This window comes from Haliotis rufescens, unplaced genomic scaffold (assembly GCF_023055435.1).
Source record: "Haliotis rufescens isolate VD_foot unplaced genomic scaffold, xgHalRufe1.0.p SCAF_6, whole genome shotgun sequence".
NCBI classification, from domain to species: domain Eukaryota; kingdom Metazoa; phylum Mollusca; class Gastropoda; order Lepetellida; family Haliotidae; genus Haliotis; species Haliotis rufescens.
In genome coordinates this window covers 31,233,614-31,255,257 of record NW_025964334.1, presented here as the reverse complement: position 1 = coordinate 31,255,257, position 21,644 = coordinate 31,233,614, and the positions used below count along the sequence as shown (strand labels likewise).

Genomic DNA, 21,644 nt, shown 5'->3' with positions numbered 1-21,644 from the left:
CGTTGTCAACAATTCTTGCCACATCCTACACGTCAAAATACAAAACATCAACACCAGAGAATAACCAAGTACGGATAAGATATGTGGATGAACAACTTCTTTATTACAATAGAGGACTTCAGCAACACATGGTTGCTGTAAAAGGCGACTATGCTTGTCGTAAGAGGCGACTAACGGAATCGGGTGGTCAGGCTGGCTGACTTGGTTGATACATGTCATCGATACCAATAGCGTGGATCGATGCTCATGATATTAATCATTGGATTGTCTGGTACAGACTCGATTATCTACAGACCGCCGTCATATAGCTGGAATATTGTGCGGCGTTACACAACAAACCAACAAACTTTATTACAATTAGGAGCGACGTTTCGGTGAAGGTTCCAACACCGTTATCAAGCAAGTGATGTACTGAGGTTGACGAGCACATAAACAGGTATGAGGCAGTGTTTATACAGTAGAGTAGATTTGGATGTAGTTGCAATGTTGCCTGTGATGTACACGGGTGATTTTAGGTAAACATCTTAACAGGTGAAGATAGTAATATAAATAAAAGGATTAAGACTGATTGGAGTCTGTGATGAGTTGATGGTACGCAGGGGGTTTGTAATACGCACGGTTGATTGACGGTTGGAGTCTTTTGATGTTGAACTTCAACCATACTCTGTACATCATTTGCTTGAAAACGGTTTTAGAACCTACACCGAAACGTCGCTCCTTAGTATCCCCCGCCCCAACGAAGTTGGCGGGGGAAAGAGACATGGGTTCCGTCCGTCCGTGTGTGTGTGCGTCCCGAAATCGTTTCCGGAGCATAACCAAGAAACCGTTAAATATGTCTCTACGAATCTTTGCATGTCTACCAGCTGAACTGGTGCCTTTTGCTATTTAGGATTTTTTTGTTTTTTTACGTTTCCATGGCAACCAGTTGGACTTAGGTTCTATAAGGGTGGTGTTTATTTCCGGAGCGTAACTCAAAAACTGTTAAATACTTTCTTACAAAACTTTGCATGTCTACCAGGCACGTACTGAACTGGTGCCTTTTGCTATTTATGGATTTTATAAACTTTTATTATTTACGTTTCCATGGCAACAAGTTGGATTTCAGTTTTAATATAGGGTGGGTTCACCTATGGAGTATACAAATAAACTGTTAAATATTTCCTTGCCAAACATTGCATGTCTATACATAAAGCACATACTGAACTGGTGCCATTTGATATTCAGGAGTTTTAGAAATGTTTATTTTAGAATTTCCATTGCAGCTATTTCTACATGGGCTAAGAGAAATGCTGGGTCAGTTACCTGGTTTGGGACCATAACGTGTTAAAATGGGCGGGGGACATAGATGACTTCGTCGACTGTACGCTTGTTGTTATAAAGAACTTGTTCATCCATATATCGTATCCTTACTAAGTACTTCAACTTCTAGATGCCTCTCAAAGAAGAGAATAACCAGTCTCGATTATCTCCACCGAAATAGATTCCATTGGGCGTAAAAGCCAAATTAGAGGAGGAAATTATATGTAATGTATCACACAAAATCAGCGATGACACCAGGTGTTCGCGAAAAGGGTAAGCATGCCCCGTCCTACACAATGTACGCAAAACAGTTTGTTTGTAACCTGACGCCGCGTGTCATGGGACGGAGACCTGTAAACAGACCAGTCAAGAAAGTGATGAACCAGAAAATCCAATGATACGATAGGGCATTTACTTATTTTGTTGAAGCAAAAAACGTTAGTTTAATGTTGAATTACGACTTCTGTGTGGAGGCTAGATACAACTACGCAATAAATATTGTTCTGCTGACAACAGTCAAAGCCTGGTTTTTATATTTTTACTCATTGTAAGATCTGTGTTAGAAAAGGTCTTCAGCAACCCATGCTTGCCGTAAAAGGTGACTATGCTTGTAAAAGGCGATTAACGGGATCGGGTGATCAGGCTCGATGACTTGGTCGATGCATGTCAATGTATCCGTTTTGCGTGGATCGATGTTCATATCAATCACTGGATTGTCTAGTCGAGACTCGATTATTTACAGACCGCCGTCATACAGCTGGAATATTGCTGAGTGCGGCGTTAAACAACAAACAACAACAGATATAAACACAAACACATGTTTTCGCGATCAGTACCGTTTATTTCAGTGGAACAACTGACATTTACAATCAGTAACTCAACACGTCATCAGGGCACGGACCACGTGGGTTGAAATATACAAACATCAAGACAGTTTTATAGATATACCGATGTCATCGAGTTTTACATGCTGAGAAAACGTTGATAAGCAACGACGACGGGTATTAACGTCGTGCATCGCAGCCGTTTTGTTCTCTGGGATGGCGTCCCAACATCTTCACGTGACTGAGGACAAACATACAACTCAGAAATTCTTGTCAAATAATGTACAATACTAAAATGAATGAAATCCGAAGGATAATTGTATCATTGTAAGTATGTTCTAGTGTTTCAGTATATTGTAGCTGTGAATGTCATGTTCTAAAGGTGTAAGGCCTTACAGGCAGGCACGAAATAAGAAACAACAACAATATTCCATTGGTTTCATTGTCTTGCTGTTATATTGAGGTATACAGTAAGCCATTGAGATATTAAACGAATCTAAATAAAGTTTATGTTAACTGAGCATTAGTCGATCTGTCTTTTAATTGGAGTTTGGAATATTAGTTTACAACGTTTGCGCGTAAGATTCTATTTATGTGGTCAGTTTTCTGCGGTCAGTGACAAGCTACATAGCGCTGGTCACGTCATAAGCTTCAGCCACATCATGTAATGTAATGTAATAATATCAATAGGTGTACAATGTTTGCATGAGTCAACCCGATTTGTCATGCGATTAAAAAAGCTTAGAAAAATTCATCTTTAAGTATCTTAGAGATATGGATATATGATAGATGCTCGTTGTTATGACATTTTAAGTAATTCTGAAGAAGAGACAAAAAAGAGAAATTGTCGACTTCATGCACGACCGGTTGAGGCTTTTACAGAAACATGCTGGCCAACAGGGAGACCAGCAGTGACGTCATCACAAAAGTCACGTGGTCTGCAGCACCTGAAAATGGAATGTCAATATTTTGTTTAGATCATCAAGTGTTTTGCGGTTGCAGATAGTTATGGCAAGAAAACCATAGCATGTCCCAGTGACGTTCCAGTGATAACATAAAGGTCCAAGAGAACACTTACATTTTTCTGTCTTGTACATTGCCCTTGTGCTGGTGAGCAGGGTGGCCTGGGTGGTGCTGGTGCATCCGGCCTCGGTGGTGTTAGTGATGGCGGACAGGCAGGTTTCCATGGTCTTTAGGACGCTGTAACACGGAGACGACATTCGTTATCTCTCACGGAATGACACCGAACCACAACATAGAGATTTGCTCATAAACTGGATATTTTGAAAATTTCCGGGTTTTGTCTCATTAAATAAAGCCTGACTGGGGAAGAGAAGTAATTATTTAGTTAACTTGGATGTCATTTTAGCCATCTCAACCTCCCCCAGTCCCCATCTCCCCAAATACCAAATCACATCCGCAAAAAAGTAACCAAAATGTCATTTAGTCCTAATCCTTCAAGCATTTTTAAAGTAGCTCATAAATTAAACCTGGAAATTGCAGGATTATGGTGTTATGAAGCCGGGCTTACGTGCAGTATTTGGTATTGTCGCTGTTGTCTGCTTTGGCCGTGGTAATCTCGCACTGGCAAGTACTGGTCGGAGCTGAAATATAAAATCACATCAAAGTGGAAAGTGCATAGTTGTATCACGGAGAGTCAGCAGTTATTCCGGGACAAGGAGAATAGCGACTCGTGTCCTCGTGGCCATTTATGCAACTGGGTTCCGTCTAACCGCAAACGGGCCTAGTTAAAAGAATTATCAACTCGTTTAGTCCCTCTTTAAGGAAATCCCAAAGACCAGTGAAGGCCTGGTGCTAATAAACACCAAGAAAAAACTACATGTATGTTTTCAAGTACTTTGTCAAACAATCCATCAGGTAATTCTTTCTTTCTTTTACATACGTCTTGTATCTAAAACTATACCCAAGATGCAGTTAAATGTGTTCAATGATACTGTATAGTAACTTTAATCCCATGTGTTTGAAATAGCATCTGCAATATATATGATATATGGGGCAAATATACGTGAATCTGGTTTTGAAATAGTCTCACGAGTTGACAATTCTTTTAGCTATGCCCTAAGCGCTTAGACGGAGCCCAGTTCCCAAAAAATGCCAACGAGAGTGGCACGAGTCCCGGAATAACACCAATTGGTCACGAATGGATAGAAATATTGACGCTTAACTTTCGTCGTTGTGTCTGTGTATGTTCGCTGATTTACCTGGGCAGGTAGCGGCTGAGGCAGTCGTCAATTTTGCGCGTTCAGTCTCGGCTGTAGTGGCAATAGCGCTTTTAGTAGTTGATCCGTCGCAGCCAGCAGATGTCTTTGCTGCCCCGAGACAGTTCAGTTCGGCCTTGTAGGCACTACACGAAACACATACGTAGATGTAAGTAAAATAGTACAGTACATCGATACATGCGAACCTTCATACATGCCACTCTTAACGAAAGACTATCGTTTTAATATTCTATATTCTGCGCGAGGTTTATCCCGTGACTTTTAACCCAAAACCCCATGAATAAATCTCATAAACAGGGCTGTTATAATATGCCCGGGATTTTATATAATATCTCGGGGATTGTTGCTAGTTATATGTTGTAATATCCCCGGGATTTTATTAACACATCTTCCGTTTACATTGTAACATATGAATGTTTCTTGCGAGATATTTATTTTGCATGTGAACACAATGTAATAAAATATAAAATCAATGACAAATGTTTTCCCGAGGATGGAACACGGGAACCTTCATATCTGTAACCCAGTGAGCGTATCACTATTCTACAGAGACCCTGATAAATCATATTGCTTTTAAGAATGATTATAATTTATATGTATTTTTCAAGTACTGAACGCCAGCAACATATATTTTACGCCCGTTTCCTAAGGTTCATGGAAAGTGTTTAAAACATATAAATGTTGGTAAATGTTGTATTAAGTTTCTTTTTTCGGTTTATAAGTTAGATAAAACCATTTCCCTCTGGTTGTTATGATATCTAACACCCTTATCCCGCAGATAAAAACCCTCGAACGTGCTTTATCCTACATATATATATATATATATAGATAGATAGATAGATAGATAGATATATATATACACCAAGGCTTAATAAAGGCTCAGATAATTGTACCCCTAGAAAATTGTTTAGCACCACAGTTACTAATGAAAACAGTGCTGGAATGAAATTACTGACCAGAGAACAACGTCTATGTTCACTCTGTAACTCCCCCGCAATAGCTGATGAAATCCATTATATATTTCGACTTTCACTTATTCCTAGCAGATATTTAAGTTGGTGAAATGTGTTTTCAATAAAAAGCCCATTTTCAATACCTTAACTAAACGAGCTTTAACGTCTATCAAAATATATATTATTTGTATTTACCACTTTGAATGCTTAATCTAAATGCACACAACCTTCTTGATGTACATATTCTATTTATTTCTGTACTGTATATATGCTCTTGTACCACCGTCGGTGGTCTATGGAGAAATAAAGAATCTGGCAAAATAAGCTAGGATAAACGAATGTGATCTTGTAAGTACAACCCTTGACAATAAAAAAACACCTGAAGTTAGATTTTAATCAACATACTGAAGCACAGCTACCGGGGATGTTCTCACCACAAAACAATACCCCCTTTAAATGTGGATTAAAGACGATTTCAGGTTGCTATTTCAAGATAAAAATGTCTCTTTGAGTCCCTAGATGACGCCCGTCGTCCAACGTTAACCCTCCAAGTGCCCGGATGACGGCCTCCGTATCACGCATCCAGTCTGACGTCGGATCTACTAAAGGGGAACTGCAATCACTCCCGATCGAAAGTTGCTTCCAATTCACGCAGATTCTGTACAGGAGGCTCCAGTGCCTCTAACGACGCCCAGGGATGTCCCAAATGTGCCCAAGTGGATTCAGATCTTGACACTTTAAGGGCCAAGTCGTCTTAGCGTTGTTCTAGAGGAAAGCTGTCACTGCCCAGCGCGATGGGGTCTTTATCATCCACAAACTGAGTTCTGTGGCGAGTGGGTGGTTGTCGAAATGGGGAGGGGCAACTGTTTTCAGGACATCTGATAACATGAACTGATTACCTAAGACGTCGCCTTACATGGTGACCAGCTCGCAATCGTGTGAGGTACAACCCGGAAATCAATACCGAGCCTCACCAATAAGGGAGATGTTTCTGGTTGTACAGGCAGCAATCATGCTCCTCCAAACCCTCAGACATGCGGGAACCTGCTTTCGTCCGACTAATGGATTTTCCTCCAGGGTCTTAGATTCCGTCGCGCTAAACACCATACCAAACGGAACTCTGCTGGTGATCTGCCAGTCGGGAGCGTTTGATGACGCGTTTCCTGTTGCTCTCGAGCGTTCTGCTGGACGGATAATGATCGGGCAGTCATTGTTGCTTCAGGACAGCTCCTCACTGTATATGGCTGTCGTTGTACTAATCGTATCTTCCCGAGGCAAGAGTGTCAACTAGACTTTTTATCAAAGTCTTGTTTCCACCCTTCCCACATCAAGCCCATATTTCTGTGCTAAATATGATTGGACTATCGCCCATATCTATAGTCCAATCAAAGAACGTTTCACAAAATCAACATCCACGACTGGTACACCTTGGAATGAAAATGATTTACCCGCTGCCTTTGTTGACACGAAAATCTTTCTTGTTTCCACCCTTCCCACGCCAGCAACATATATTTTACGCCCGTTTCCTAAGGTTCATGGAAAGTGTTTAAAACATATAAAAGTTTATAAATGTTGTAATAAGTTTCTTTTTTCTGTTTATAAGTTAGATAAAACCATTTCCCTCTGGTTGTTATCATATCTAACACCCTTATCCCGCAGATAAAAACCCTCGAACGTGCTTTATCCTATATATACATATATATAATACACCAAGGCTTAATAAAGGCTCAGATAATTATACGCCTGGAAAAATGTTTAGCACCACAGTGACTAATGAAAACAGTGCTGGAATGAAATTACTGACCAGAGAACAACGTCTATGTTCACTCTGTAACGGCAATAGCTGATGAATTCCATTATATATTTCTTTGTCAAGCTTTTGATAACAATCGACTTTCACTATTCCTAGCAGATATTTAAGTTGGTGAAATGTGTTTTCAATAAAAAGCCTATTTTCAATAACTTTACTAAACGAGCTTAAACGTCTATCAAAATATGTATTATTTGTATTTACCACTGCTAAATTTAAACGCACACAACTTTCTTGATGTACATATTCTATTTATTTCTGTACTGTATGCTCCTCCAAAACCCCAGACATGCGTCGGGAACCTGCTTTCGTCCGACTAATGGATTTTCCTCCAGGGTCTCAGATTCCGTCGCGCTAAAAACAAAATACCAAACGGAACTCTGCTGGTGATCCGCCAGTCGGGAGCGTTTGATGACGCGTTTCCTGTTGCTCTGGAACGTTCTGCTGGACGGATAATGATTGGGCAGTCATTGTTGCTTCAGGACAGCTCCTCACTGTATATGGCTGTCGTTGTACTAATCGTATCTTCCCGAGGCAAGAGTGTCAACTAGACTTTTTATCAAAGTCTTGTTTCCACCCTTCCCACATCAAGCCCATATTTCTGTGCTAAATATGATTGGACTATCGCCCATATCTATAGTCCAATCAAAGAACGTTTCACAAAATCAACATCCACGACTGGTACACCTTGGAATGAAAATGATTTACCCGCTGCCTTTGTTGACACGAAAATCTTTCATCTTTTAAACCCCAAAAGATTGCCTATGTGATTGTGTCATGTTGGATGAAATAGCAAATGTTTTCGTTATCTGATTGACTAAGTCGTCGCCTATATGTGGTGGTCGCCATCTTTGTGGAGCTATACGAGATAAGAACAGCGATCTGATCACAGCATTGGTTAGACCAAACAGACTACTGTGTAATGATAGCCAAGTTAACACGCGATAGCTGTGAAGGACAACCCTGTAGGATGCATTCCTGTACACAGGGACTGACTAAACATTGCAAGACTGCGGATTTAAATACCTACTTTAGAGAAATGCATGAGTGGAATGCTGCACGTATATGCCATGGTGATTTCTGACGTCACTGGCAAACACCAACTGTCCCATCTTAACGATGAAACACCATTCTTGTCATACTCATCATTGTCATTTCAGTTGACATTGGTGACATCTTATGGCAGGAGGTGCTTAACATGTTTTCAGGTGTGTATATTACACGTTATATTACATGTATTTCAGTCGGATGTGTTTTTCAAAAGACTCCCTCCCTGTTAATAACTGTTTACAAACAACACCCCCTACCTAATTTTTATGGATGTAGTTTTTGAGTGCACAGGCATTTGCAATGATAACCAAACTATTTTCACAATACTTCTGTGACTGGTGAGATGGTAATGGTTATTATAATTACATACGTGCATTGTGCTGCAGCGTTGTCCTTGGCGGCCGCGTCGTAGCTTCTCTGACATGCACATGTGTCATCGAACGCTTTAAAGAATAGATGCTTAAATCAATAACTATTCTTTAAAGTAAATGAACCTATTTTATGTAAACAAATGTCACGATTTCTTTAAGCTGATGTGATTTGTCAATGTAATTTTACTGAATCAGTCAGTGAACATATGCATCAGAGGTAATATAGAAAAGCTAGAAGGTTGCTTAACAACGCCCCTGCATCAACAACACTCACTGCATGATGTTGCACCAGTGACAGAAGCTGCAGCGGCAGTCTTCAGAGCGGTGAGAGTCGTCCCTGTATCACACGTGCCCCCGGTACTCAACCCATACAGGCAGGCATACTGGGTCTTGTAGGCGCTGACAAATATGTAATAAATACATACATGCTAGTGATTGAGTTAAAAATTAACGTCGCATTTCAGCCCTATAGCGACGCATATGTAGTAAGCTTTTATATATGTCATCTTTATGTTTCATTTTAAGAGTGATCGTGATGTGATTGGAACTACATTTTAACTCAATTATACACACGTGCATTTCTTGGCGTCTGTTGACATGTCAGCCTTCATGGCGTTAATCTGACACTGGCAGGCGGGACTGACAGCTGAAATATACAACGCGTGAGTGAGTTAGGTTCAACGCGGAATTATTTTATATTATTTCATTTAAATCACGGCTTCAAGCCGAAGGTGGGATTACAGGTTAAAGAGTGTTTTTTTCCTGTTTGTTAAGGGACCCGAGGATTATAATCCGGGAAAGAAATCTCCCAGCGGATCCTGACACAGTTGGGGGACACAACTCTATATATTGCCGCGCCTGTCCACTGTGGTGATGATACGTTCGAAAACATAACTACAGAGGCATGAAATACGCTGTAGCACATGGTGGTTCGGTCAAATACAGTGAATCATCACCGCGATCACAATCCTACCAATGCAGATTATTGAGACACACGTTACCAGGCAATCAAACATCTTACATCATGGCGTATTAGATCCTGCCACATGCTACCAGGCAATCACACATCTTACAACATGACATGTTAGATCCTGACACACGCTACCAGGCAATCACACATCTTACAACATGGCGTGTTAGATCCTGACACACGCCACCAGGCAATCAGACATCTTACATCATGGCGTGTTAGATCCCGACACACGCTACCAGGTCATCACACATCTAACAATATGACATGTTAGATCCTGACACACGCTACCAGGCAATCACACATCTTATATCCTGGCGTGTTAGATCCTGACACACGCTACCAGGCAATCACACATCTTATAACATAGCCTGTTAGATCCTGACACACGCCACCAGGCATTCACACATCTTACAACATGGCGTGTTAGATCCTGACACACGCCACCAGGCAATCACACATCTTACATCATGGCGTGTTAGATCCTGACACACGCTACCAGGTCATCACACATCTAACAATATGACATGTTAGATCCTGACACACGCTACCAGGCAATCACACATCTTATAACATGGCATGTTAGATCCTTACACACACTACCAGGTCATCACACATCTAACAATATGACATGTTAGATCCTGACACACGCTACCAGGCAATCACACATCTTATAACATGGCGAGTTAGATCCTGACACACGCTATCAGGCCCCTCACACATCTTATAACATGGTGTGTCACATCCTACCACATGTTACCAGGCCCCTAACACACATTACAAAATGGTGTGTCACATCTCACAACATGCTACCAGGCCCCTAACACCTTACAATATGGTATGTCACATCCTACCACATGCTACCAGGCCCTTCACACACCTTACAAAATGGTGTGTCACATCCTACCACATGCTACCAGGCCCTTCACACACCCTACAAAATGGTGTGTCACATCCTACCACATGCTACCAGGCCCCATACAACATGGTGTGTCACATCCTACCACATGCTACCAGGCCCCTCACACACGTTACAACATATGATGTGTCACATCCTACCACATGCTACCAGGCCCCATACAACATGGTGTGTCACATCCTTTCACATGCTACCAGGCCCCATACATCATGGTGTGTCACATCTTACCACATGCTACCAGGCCCTTCACACACCTTACAACATGGCGTGTCACATCCTACCACATGCTACCAGGCCCCTCACACTCCTTACAATATGGTATGTCACATCCTACCACATGCTACCAGGCCCTTCACACTACTTACAACATGGTGTGTCGCATCCTACCACATGCTACCAGGCCCTTCACACACCTTACAAAATGGTGTGTCACATCCTACCACATGCTACCAGGCCCCATACAACATGGTGTGTCACATCCTACCACATGCTACCAGGCCCCTCATACACCTTACAACATATGGTGTGTCACATCCTACCACATGCTACCAGGCCCTTCACACTACTTACAACATGGTGTGTCACATCCTACCACATGCTACCAGGCCCTTCACACACCTTACAAAATGGTGTGTCACATCCTACCACATGCTACCAGGCCCCATACAACATGGTGTGTCACATCCTACCACATGCTACCAGGCCCCTCATACACCTTACAACATATGGTGTGTCACATCCTACCACATGCTACCAGGCCCCATACAACATGGTGTGTCACATCCTATCACATGCTACCAGGCCCCTCACACATCTTACAACATGGTGTATCACATCCTACCACATGCTACCAGGCCCTTCACACACCTTACAACACTGTGTGTCACATCACACCACATGCTACCAGGCCCTTCACACTACTTACAACATGGTGTATCACATCCTACCACATGCTACTAGGCCCCATACAACATGGTGTGTCACATCCTACCACATGCTACCAGGCCCTTCACACTACTTACAACATGGTGTGTCACATCCTACCACATGCTACCAGGCCCCGAACAACATGGTCTGTCACATCCTACCACATGCTACCAGGCCCCTCACACACCTTACAACATGGTGTGTCACATCCTACCACATGCTACCAGGCCCCTCACACACCTTACAACATGGTGTGTCACATCCTACCACATGCTACCAGGCCCTTCACACACCTTACAACATGGTGTATCACATCCTACCACATGCTACCAGGCCCTTCATACACCTTACAACACAGTGTGTCACATCACACCACATGCTACCAGGCCCTTCACACTACTTACAACATGGTGTGTCACATCCTACCACATGCTACTAGGCCCCATACAACATGGTGTGTCACATCCTACCACATGCTACCAGGCCCTTCACACACCTTACAACACGGTGTGTCACATCATACCACATGCTACCAGGCCCTTCACACTACTTACAACATGGTGTGTCACATCCTACCACATGCTACCAGGCCCTTCACACACCTTACAACACGGTGTGTCACATCATACCACATGCTACCAGGCCCTTCACACTACTTACAACATGGTGTGTCACATCCTACCACATGCTACCAGGCCCCGTACAACATGGTCTGTTACATCCTACCACATGCTACCAGGCCCCTCACACACCTTACAACATGGTGTGTCACATCCTACCACATGCTACCAGGCCCCTCACACACCTTACAACATGGTGTGTCACATCCTACCACATGCTACCAGGCCCCGTACAACATGGTCTGTCACATCCTACCACATGCTACCAGGCCCCTCACACACCTTACAACATGGTGTGTCACATCCTACCACATGCTACCAGGCCCCTCACACACCTTACAACATGGTGTGTCACATCCTACCACATGCTACCAGGCCCTTCACACATCTTGCAACATGGCGTGTCACATCCTATCACATGCTACCAGTGTAAATTCCAAATATCAGTTGGAACTGTTGGAACCATTATTCATGAGCATCTTGGTATATCCAAAGTACCTGCTAGATGGGTACCAAGAAACCTCAGAGCTCAAGATCGCCATCAGAGAACTGAAAGTTGCCGAGACCTCCTGGATCCCTATACTGCTGATGAAGCCGGATTTCTTTCTCGTCTAGTGACAGGTGATGAAACATGGATCCACCAATGGGACCCAGAAACTAAATTGGAATTCATGCAATGAAAGCACCCCAATTCTCCGCCTCCGAGGAAGTTTGGCACTCAACCATCGGCTGGCAAGGTAATGGCCACCATATTTTTGGTTGCAAGAGGCTTATTACTGATTGATTACATGCCGCCAAAAACTACAATCAATGGACAGTATTATGCTAATGTAATGAAAGAATTGCGAAAATCTATTTGCCAGAAACGCCGAGGGATGTTAACACGTGGTATTCTACTTTTGCATGACAACGCTCCGGTTCACAAGTCGAGAAATGCTCAGGCCGCCATATGGGAATGTGGATTCGAACAGTTAAATCACCCATCCTACATCCCAGACTTAGCCCCTAGTGACTTTTTCCTGTTCCGGCAAATGAAATCTGTCCTACGTGGAAGACGCTTCCAGGATGACGAGGACATAAAGGCTGCCACAGAGGCGTGGTTAGAGGGCCAATCTGCGGATTTCTATAAAAGTGGTATTAAAAGCCTGAAGGACAAATGGAAATAGTGTATTGAGGTGAATGGAGATCATATTGGTCTTATATTGGAGTTGCAAAACTTATTGAACGCCCCTCGTAAAATTTTACATATGCTTTCTACAACCATCTCAAGATATAAAAAGAATTACACCAAACATCCTCGTAAACATCATCACAGATTAACACGATTAGGAAAAGGTTGGCTTTCTTTGCTCTGTGTTTCCAGTGTAAGTGTTAGCTTAAAAATCGCATGTGCATTATCCCAGTCACATAGTGATTATTATTTCGAATGCAGGAAAGCGGGGCCTGGCAGCAAACGGGCGGTACTCTGCACAAGCTCCAAAACACGACCTTCGACCAATCGTTCACGTCAATCAGGTGGTAATGAAATATGATCTATAAGGTCGGTACTATAATAACATAATCAGTGGGGTAACACCTTCAGTTGAGTGGTAAAGCGATGACAGCATGTATGAGATTTGAACTGGAAAACTGATTTGATTTTTGATTTGTGACTGGTTTAAATGCCTCTGGCTTAAGATCCACACAAGTCAGTCAAGAATATTCGGCACTCACTGACGGTAGTCTTTGCGGTAGTGACATAAACACCCCCAAATCCTTTTCAAATCAATTATTACATATGTATTATAATAGGCCATCCATCAGTGTGCTTTCAAATGTGATTCTCCTATCCATTGGGAGTATACAATGAAGGGTACATACTGCATCCAGTGAGTGCCTTCATCCTTGTCTCCACACCAGCAGTCAGAGTAGCAACAGAGGAAGTGCCGTCACAAGTCATAGTAGTCTTCCCCTTCAGACAAGTCAGGTACTTCCTGGCTTCCCTGTGGACAAGGGTAAAGTACAGTGGGGGGTTCTGGTGTATAAGTGGTCTAAAGACACCATTTGTTGTTCATAGTGGTGTCCCTTAGCCGTGTCAGGATCCGCTGTTGGTGGTGTTGATGGATTGTACCAAAGGAGCAAACGTCCACGACCTGCGTCTCTTTTGTTTTCCCCCAACATAAATTTGGCACGCTCTAACATAACTGAAATACTGTTAACCCAAAGAAATTCAGAAGTGAGTAGGCTGGGATTTAACCGTCGCTTTCAACAACATTTCAGTTACAATACCACGACGTGTCAGCGTAATGTACGAGGAAAGTTCAAAGTGACGAAGTTCGTAGACGGATATTGTGCTGAGAGATCAAGTACCACACCCAGCGCTTCCTGGTGGTTAAGGGGCGTAACTGTGCACATTCATTCAGCTATTCAGTGATTTTATCAGTTATTTTCTCTGTGCCAAAAACTAATTCATCATCTTGAGTGCAAAGTTGCCATTCATGGTATCACAATTCACATATGGCAGGCAAATGCAGCAAAATTCGATCGCGAAAAGGAATAGTATATTCCGTGCCTGAAAGATTCCAGGCACGGAATATACAATTCCTTTTTAAATCCTCGATCCAATTGGGGGAAAATATTAAACAGTTTAGACTAGTCGAGATAAATACTAGTACTCATTCTGCCCATGAATAAAACCAAAGGTATATCCGACAAGACTAAACCCATGAAGTATTACACACGTCAATTCAAGAACGCCTTGACTTACATGAAATAATCACTATTTATCCATGCAGTTGCTCATATTCAAGAAAGAGCTAAAACATATTTTTTAAAGCATGTATCAGAAAGTGAACGTGACAATTGATGAAGTTGATGTAGAGAGGTTGTGTTATGGTCGCTTATGCTCACCAGTTATGCTTTGATGTGAGTGAGTGAGTGAGTGAGTGAGGGAGTTGGATTTAACGTCGCTTTTAACAGTATTCCAGTTATATCACGGCGTGTCAGCTTAATGTGGGAGGAAAGCCCTAAGTGATGCAGGTCTCAGACGTTTACCACTTCGTCGAAATCCTAGAGCACGGGTATGGTGCTGACAAACCTAGAAACATAATCGGGGCGAGCCGGGATTCGAACTCACAATCATAGGTTTCTGGCGTGTCTACCAAGGGACGCAACTCTGCACGGCGAATCGCGGCGCCTTAGACGACAGGGACACCAGTGCCCCGCTGCTTTGACGTGAAGATATACATGTATTTGGCATACTCACGTGCAGGTAGCAGTTTCATCTGCCTGGACAGTCCCCCAGAAGGTCTTCTGACAAACACAGGTTTCAGTGAACGTTTCCGCTGTAACAGAATAAAGTAAATTCCCTTTTCAAAATATTCAATCCTATATCCGCCAGGCTGTATTTCGTTTCTGCCTTTGAAATTGACAGACAGGACTAAAGTGCAAATAAACCATACTTACGCGCCGTGTTCGATGTTTTAAATACGATATTTACTTAAACGATGTTACGATCTATCCAATTCTGCAAAGTTACAGTTAACTGTAACTGTAACTGATTTTTACAGGTAAATCACCCACCCTACAGCCCAGACTTAGCACCTAGTGACTATTTCCTGTTCTGGCAAATGAAATCTGCACTACGTGGAGGACGCTTCTAGGATGACCAGGACATAAAGGCTGCCACAGAGGTGTGGTTAGAGGGCCAATCTGCAGATTTCTATAAAAGTGGTATTAAAAGCTTGAAGGACAAATGGAATAAGTGTATTGAGGTGAATGAAGATTATATTGAAAAATACAAGTGCAAAAGATATGCTGTTACTTGGTCTTATATTGAAGTTGCAAAATTTACTGAACGCCCCTCGTACATGAGAACCCTTCCACAATCATCATGCCAGCCTTGAGTGCTGTGTGCTAGATTTTAAGAAAGCTATTTACATGCATATATATATCAATGTTTCAGGCCCCACGTATCTGATCCATACAATATAAATCAGGCTTACTTTGCATCAAATATTTGAACGTCAGCATTGTAATATTGTCAAAAACTCTAAGACATTTTAAAATGCCTACTATTTGTTTACGTGCATTATTTGACCAAGTTAGTTTTGTTATAAAATATACACCTACGTATTAATAAAATGACAAAATATCTTTAGATACTCTTTTGATAATGACATTTTGTCTTTTATTGATACGTTACAACCGTTTTATAACAAGAACTTTGTTTTATCCATATTTACAGTATTAGAACAGCGTTGAGTATAGCGATTTATGCGGTACTGAACTGATGGGAGAGCCAACAAAAACGGTGGCAGCGTAATGATGTGGGATTTTCTCCCAATCCTGTAGTACTATTTGCCGTGACAACCCAAAGTTATTCTGTAGAAATCCTTCGGCTGACAGAGTTCTCATGTTCTTGACTTTGTCATTTTCAGTGTAATGTCTTCATATTGGACACTTGTCCACTGTTGTCCTGTGTCACTGTTGCCATACGTCATCACTCATCAAGCGTTAGGGTGTGCAAAGAATATGTTTCATAACACACACCATAACTTCTTTTTAGTTTTTGTGGATTTAACATTTTACAACAAACTGAACTGTTGTTAACTGATTATGATTTTATATTACGAATATGAACACAACATCCCATTCTAATAGCCTAATTGTAGGATTCGGTGATAATTATACATTACTAATAAGTTTAATTCATCAGTCGTCTTGCCAATGAATAACAAAGCACATTTTGCGTCTAGGATGGAATAATTTGTTATGTAGTTACAACAATTGAGCTTCGCTTAGATACAGGGTACCTTATGAGTGCGTTTACTAGTACTAGTCCGGACTAATGCTGATTTTATACCATGCTGCAGTTTAAAATGACACAGTGCACTGACTCCCTGTCGACCAGTCCTTGTTTCAGCCCATTAATGCCTATCGCCAGGCAGGGTAAATACAAGTACCACCTTTTAACGTCTTTTTGTATGAAGCAGCCGGGGATCGAACCCCGGACCTTCCGCTCGCCGGGCGTTTCTCTACCACTAGGCCACGGAGGCGGGCGGTTAGAATGGTTCCCCATTAACCTATGCTGGTCGTAAGAGGAGAATGTATATAATCGGGTGGCCAGGCCCGGTGATTTGGTCGATTGTGGGTCGTCGTTCAACGATGGCGTAGGACGTTGATCATAATATCAATGACGTGATTGTCTGGACCAGGGTCGATTAATTACAGGCCGAGGTCATCAAATTACGGTTTCCCTTCTCTATATACTCTAGACGTCACTAATCGCCTCCGTGGTCTAGTGGAAAGAGCTTCTTCCCGAAAAGCGGAAGGCCGGCGTTCGGGCCCCGGCCGCGTCATACCAAAAGGCGATCAAAGATAGCACTTGTTGTTACCGTAGCTGACGCTCGGCATCAAGGGGGTACGTACAAAAAGGACTGATCGGTTCAGAGTCAGTACACTGTGTCTGAGTTGGGTATTCACGTTAAACTGCGGCATGGTAGCTCAGTGGGCTAGCACTATAAAACCGGCAATAGGCCGGACTAGTACAAACAGCCACACAACGAGACTACCCAACCATCCTGACACGAGGGAATTCCGGCTCGATCATTTACAGACCGCCGTCATATAGATGAGTGCACACAAACAGCGTAGAAATGACACAATTATTAATTCACCAAAGCTCAAAGCTTAATTAACAAGAGTGAGCTTCCAGAAGCATCATATTAGGGGCATCACATGCGGTGAATCGAACCCGGGCGTGACGAGATTTCGCTTTAACACCTTGACTCACCCGCCGATCTCGTTAGTTGAGAAGAAACAGTATTGTTTACATAATCTTTATCGTAGCCACAGTCCACAATGCAGTTTTCCATTGACACAACATCACTGGTCCCGCTAAAAGACCCAGATTTTTCAAATGCATTTCCATATACATGTCTAGGGACTTACAGCAAGCGGCGCCTGTGTAATCAGTCTCGATGGCGCCTGCGTCAGCACCTGTTAGTGGACACCCAGCTTCACCTTTAGCAGAGGTCTCGAGACAAGTCAGGTAGGTGCTGAGGGCACTAAAACAGAAGAAACAACAACTCCTCCTTTATCCAGATATGAGTTCAAATAATTCAATGAATGCGCGTTGGACCGCTCAAATGCATGTTTGTTAGTTTGTTTAACGCCGCACTCCTCAACATCCTAGCTATATCACGGCGTCTGGAGTCATGAGCATATGGTCACGTAATTAGTATACGGTTACATGAACCCGTTAGACGCCGATTTCGACAAGCATAGGTTGCTGAAGACCAGTTCTGACCCGGGTGTAAAAATCAACCAAGTCACCGAGTTTCACTACTAGTAACCGACTCATGTGTAGTCGCCTCTTACGGCACTACTTAGGTTGCATCATGTGAGTGACATATATTTTTCATTTTTCCCGGATTATATTACAAATAAACACCACATCGTTGCGTTAAAGTAATGCTTGTTTGTTTGTTTTCCCTCGACCACGATTTGAGCTTTTAGTGTCTTCGTACGTGCCTTTTGGCAAATACCACTCCATCAAGACACGAAACACAAGTCGGCCTTCATTTGTTTGTTTGTTTGTTGTTTTACGCCGCACTCAGCAATATTCCAGCTATATGATGGCCGTCTGTAAATAATCGAGTCTGGACCAGACATTCCAGTGATTGACATCATGAGCATCGATCCACGCAATTGGGATCGATGATATGCATCAACCAAATCAGCGAGCCTGACCACCCGATCCCGTTAGTCGCCTTTTACGACAAGCATAGTCGCCTTTTACGGCAAGCATGGGTTGCTGAAAACCTATTCTACCCCGGAATCTTCACGGGTGTTAAAGTACTGTAAAACATGCTGTCGGTCAAGCTGTTTCAGATGAACTTTTATAATCAGTTATTATCTTGTACCTAGAGCAAATCAATGGGAAAATGTCAAGTGAAGTTTATTACAGAACTTGATTACTTCTAACGTTATCCATCACAGTTCGGTTTCATACTAATTAGTCTCATTTAATTAAAATTCGTATTCCTCGGGTACGTATATAATGTATATCATTTCACACAGACAATGCATAGTTTGCTGGGTACCTAAATTCCCACCCGAAATCCCACGGGTGTGATCATAGCGACATTTTATCTGTGCACGTAGGAATCCTTTGTCGATGATGCATCTTGCAGACCTTAAACATTATTCCTTCATCAACTCCAGGACCGCCTCCGCGGTCTAGTGGTAGAGCGTCCGCCCGAAGAGCGGAAGGTCCGGGGTTCGATTCCCGGCCGCGTCATACCAAAAGACGTTAAAAGATGGTATTTGTTGTTACCCTGTCTGGCGCTCGGCATTAAGGGGCTAAAACAAGGACTGGTCGGCTCGGAGTCAGTATACTGTGTCTGAGTGGGGTATTCATGTTAAACTGCGGCATGGTATCTCAGTGAGCTAGCACTATAAATCGGCATCAGTCCGGACCAGTACAAGCAGCCACACAAACACACACACGTACATGCACGTCGCTATGTGAGTGCAATAATCTTGGACGCGACGTAAAACCCCATTTCACCTCACCTCACCTCACCTCACTTCATCAACTCCAGCGAGTTTTTATGTTAACGTCTAACTCTAAGCCAGCTATTCGTCCCCTTAGTATCCTTTACTTTCATTGTTTCGTCTTTCATTAGCATCAAAAAGTTGCTGACAGTAGAGAGGATGGTTAAAATGTTTCACTTGTGAACTTTTGACACAGAGCAGCAGTTAAGGATACATGTAAATATTCAAACCTGGACATCAGGAACTGATTCATTTAAAGGTAAAACCAAGAGTAAGTTGTAAAATAAATCTCGCCTTCAAACATTTAACAACATACTAGAACACAAATTAAAGCTCTGCTTACCTTGGGGTATACACCCTTATTGCGCAAACAAATTCACTCACGTGCATTTTTGAGTGTTGTTTGTACCCGCATTAGTCTTGTCTCCGGCATACTCTGTCATGCAGACAGTGCAAGTCTTTGACAAGGCGACGGGAAAGAAAACTGGAAACAAAATGAAATCTGTTACAAAAAAATTACAAAAGAATGTTAGTCACAGTCAGCAGTACTCGGGCTGCATCACTGCGGCCTAGATATAGCTGTGGTTGACATTTTGAGAAACGCCCCGCCTCGGGTTACGATAGTCACCAAGCTGATCCAATTTAGTCGCCGTGTATGACATCGGGTCTAAATAATCTGTATATATATATATATATACATAGGCGAATCTCAATATGCTTCTCTGATACAAATCAAATGATGAGTCATGAAAACACTGTTCTGTCTCATAATGACCTTACTTCAGAAGGGATATTAAACATGTGAGCACGTTACATGTCATTGCTACATGTAACACGTGACACGTGTGTGTGTGTGTGTGTGCGTGCGTGCGTGCGTGCGTGCGTGCGTGCGTGCGCGCAAACGTTACTGCGCTCCTAAAAAAGTTAATGTTAACACGATAATATCGAATAATAAAACACTATAGTCATGGATAAGTAGAAGGTTATTCCCTGTACTTGTGGCATCTACACTGATCATGTCCCCATGGAAACATGTGTTCAAAGGTGGTTGATATAAAACCATCAGTATTAATTTTACGCAAATGTAAATTCTGAAATAAGAATTTGTTAAATATAATCTTTTTTTAAAAATCATTAAAATCCTTGAGACTTTCTCAGCAGGAATAAACTAAAAAGAAATCTGTAAAAGATATGACGATTACATTATTCTTGTGTTTAAAACGAGACATTTATAATACTTAACAGTGAGATAGAAAGAGAGAGTTATGTCCCACTAGCACGTGCATAAACAATACTATGACTATCTTTCAACTTAACTCACCCAGAAGGAGAGCAGCTACGCCCTGTCTCGACATCATTGATGATTAAGACGGAAAACACTGATGTGGAATGTTGGGTAGGAACTGCAACTTGGCACAGCGCGCATCCCCATAAGTAACCCCCGTTACCATGACACTGCATTATTGTGTCACATGTTTCTATACCTTTACGCCAATACCTCTCAGTAATTGGACAGTATTTCAAACAAGGATGTTGTGTTGAATATATTTAAATGTTTGGGGACGGATAGCCCACCTGACAGCTATCTGGATATAACAATCAGGGACGTGTGATCTCACCAATCGTTTGTCTGATTCCTGCAACCATGCATGCAAGCTTCTTCCTGTCAATATCCATATTTTATCAATCGTTGCGGAGGTTACGGGTGTAAACATGTGCTTGAAACGATGACTCAGTCCCGTTTTCAATCCTCACATTCTATCGATTTTATAGGATTCACTTATCCTTGGTTAAATGACATGCTTGACAATAAATCTTGAAAAAATGGACGCACGTGGACTTATCTGTTTTATCAAAAACAACTAGGTTTTGTTAAACGCTACGGCATGATCGCCATTCAATCTCGAAATGCAGATACTTATATCCCATATACAAATATGTGAGTCCTAAAGATGCATCTTTCATCAACAGAAGCATTGTTTCGATGTTATTTCGCGGGGTGTGCAACCAGCTACAGTGTTTGATTTCGATGTTGTTTTGTCATAGTGAGTGAGTGGATCGTTGCTCCCGCGACTAGCCGCTGTTTCCTCTGTTCTAGACACAAATAGTGAGTAAATTCCAG

At 42.3% G+C, this 21,644-nt stretch overlaps 1 protein-coding gene across 1 annotated transcript; it reads right to left on the bottom strand.

The window, feature by feature from the left end:
* Positions 1-2,119: 2,119 nt before the first annotated feature.
* LOC124119159 (G surface protein, allelic form 168-like) lies at positions 2,120-20,964 on the bottom strand. The gene is made up of 12 exons (XM_048386332.1): positions 20,844-20,964; positions 19,907-20,006; positions 17,915-18,030; positions 15,228-15,306; positions 13,844-13,965; positions 9,121-9,193; positions 8,822-8,946; positions 8,547-8,619; positions 4,346-4,488; positions 3,655-3,727; positions 3,202-3,323; positions 2,120-3,070 (listed from the first exon to the last, which is right to left on the bottom strand). Exons 1-12 carry the CDS (start codon positions 20,878-20,880, stop codon positions 3,000-3,002), a joined length of 1,134 nt encoding a protein of 377 aa, XP_048242289.1. The 5' UTR covers positions 20,881-20,964; the 3' UTR covers positions 2,120-2,999.
* Positions 20,965-21,644: the final 680 nt, after the last annotated feature.

Excerpts from the sequence above, each read along its gene's own strand:
- LOC124119159 (XM_048386332.1), bottom strand. The coding sequence starts at position 20,880 with ATGATGTCGAGACAGGGCGTAGCTGCTCTCCTTCTGG. Across the intron at positions 3,728-4,345 it reads CTCAGCCGCTACCTGCCCAG|CTCCGACCAGTACTTGCCAG; the intron begins GTAAATCAGCGA and ends TTTATATTTCAG. Across the intron at positions 3,324-3,654 it reads GACAATACCAAATACTGCAC|CGTCCTAAAGACCATGGAAA; the intron begins GTAAGCCCGGCT and ends TCCGTGTTACAG.